This window comes from Hirundo rustica, chromosome Z (genome assembly GCF_015227805.2).
Source record: "Hirundo rustica isolate bHirRus1 chromosome Z, bHirRus1.pri.v3, whole genome shotgun sequence".
Lineage (NCBI taxonomy): Eukaryota > Metazoa > Chordata > Aves > Passeriformes > Hirundinidae > Hirundo > Hirundo rustica.
Window position 1 is genome coordinate 22,004,197 of NC_053488.1, and position 1,305 is coordinate 22,005,501.

Sequence of the window (1,305 nt, forward strand, 5' to 3'; positions counted from 1 at the left end):
CTCTGGAGGCTGATCCCCAGGGGGATGCACATGTCCATCCTCATATTTCAAGCCCAAGGTGCCATGAGGTGTGAAAGTTCCTGTGAGCTGGGAAAGGACACTAATGAAGTGTTTGGATGGGAACGGGTATGGACCTGTTGATCCACAGTGACTGGAAGCCTCTTCTGTCTCTCTCTTCCTAGACCTTCTTAGACCCATGGGACTGGACCACCCTCTAAGCTATGGCCTCAAGCTGTAGGTAGGTACCAGGTGTGCAAGACTGCTAGGGCAGTGACAATGGTGCAGATGTCCAGACCTCCCCAAAACAGCCCCACCATGCCCATCCTGTGCAGGTGCTCCTGGGCAAAGGCAGCCACCGGAGCAGGGATCATCCTTTTTGCTCCCTAATGACTTTTCCCAGGAGGGCAGTTGGGTGTTGAGGGCCCCTAACCTGGTGGGGAGGAGTCAGAGCTCCCAGGTGTGTTGTTAACTCCTCACTGAGGCTATCCTGTGGCTGAGGACACACTTCTGTGCCAACCCTGATGCACATCCCAGAACAGGCAAGGAGGACAAGTACGTCCCACAGTCCCTTTAGCTCCTGACCCAAGCATCCCAGGGTGTCCCTGCCTGAGTGCTAAAGCATACTACCAGAATCTTGAGAAAAATCAGATAGTACAAGGGAAAGAACCTGTCCAGTTCAGCCCTCGCTTGTTTGGGAGCAGCAGGAGCTTTCCAGTCCTGGCAGAGGACGATGTCCCTGCTTGAAGGCACAAATTTCACTCAGTGCTTTGGGCAGAACATGTTTCTGCTGTGCTGTGGGCTGCAGCATTCCTCTCAACAGAGTTCTGTCACTTTGGGAAAGTGATTAACTGGGCTTAGGCTCCCCAGGTTCACATCATGTAAGACACAGCTGCAGCAGAGAAATTTTCCAAGCTACACTGAGCCCACCAAGCCCTCCTGCAGCTGAGCATCTACGCCATGGGATTTCTCCAAAATAGCATCCCCACAGTCACCATTTCCATCATGAAGTGTTGCCTTCCACAGCCCTCCCTTTGCCAGCCTGCTGGATCTCGCCTTGCCTCTGGATTTGGTGAGATACCCCTGCTTTAGGGCTGGGGAGCTCCTCTATGTGCAGCAGGGCTCTGGGCACCCCAGAAAGCAGCTGCCAAGTGCAGGTGAGCAGGAGGGCTGGCACAGTCTGGCAGGTTGGCTCAGGAGAGGTGACAGGGGGCCTCCAACACTAGCCCCCTAGTTTAAAAAACACTTTTTTTAACTAGGAGTTAAAAAAAGGGAAGGGAACATCCCTGACCATGCTTGGGGGCAGCC

The 1,305-nt window shown here is 53.8% G+C and overlaps 1 protein-coding gene across 1 annotated transcript in view; it reads left to right on the forward strand.

The window, feature by feature from the left end:
• ARID3C (AT-rich interaction domain 3C) overlaps positions 1-238 on the forward strand; it is a 17,147-nt gene extending 16,909 nt beyond the window's left edge. The window contains exon 7 of the mRNA XM_040089973.1: positions 183-238. Within this exon, the coding sequence (XP_039945907.1) occupies positions 183-238 (56 nt within the window). The remainder of the gene's footprint in view (positions 1-182) is intronic.
• The last annotated feature ends 1,067 nt before the right edge of the window (positions 239-1,305 follow it).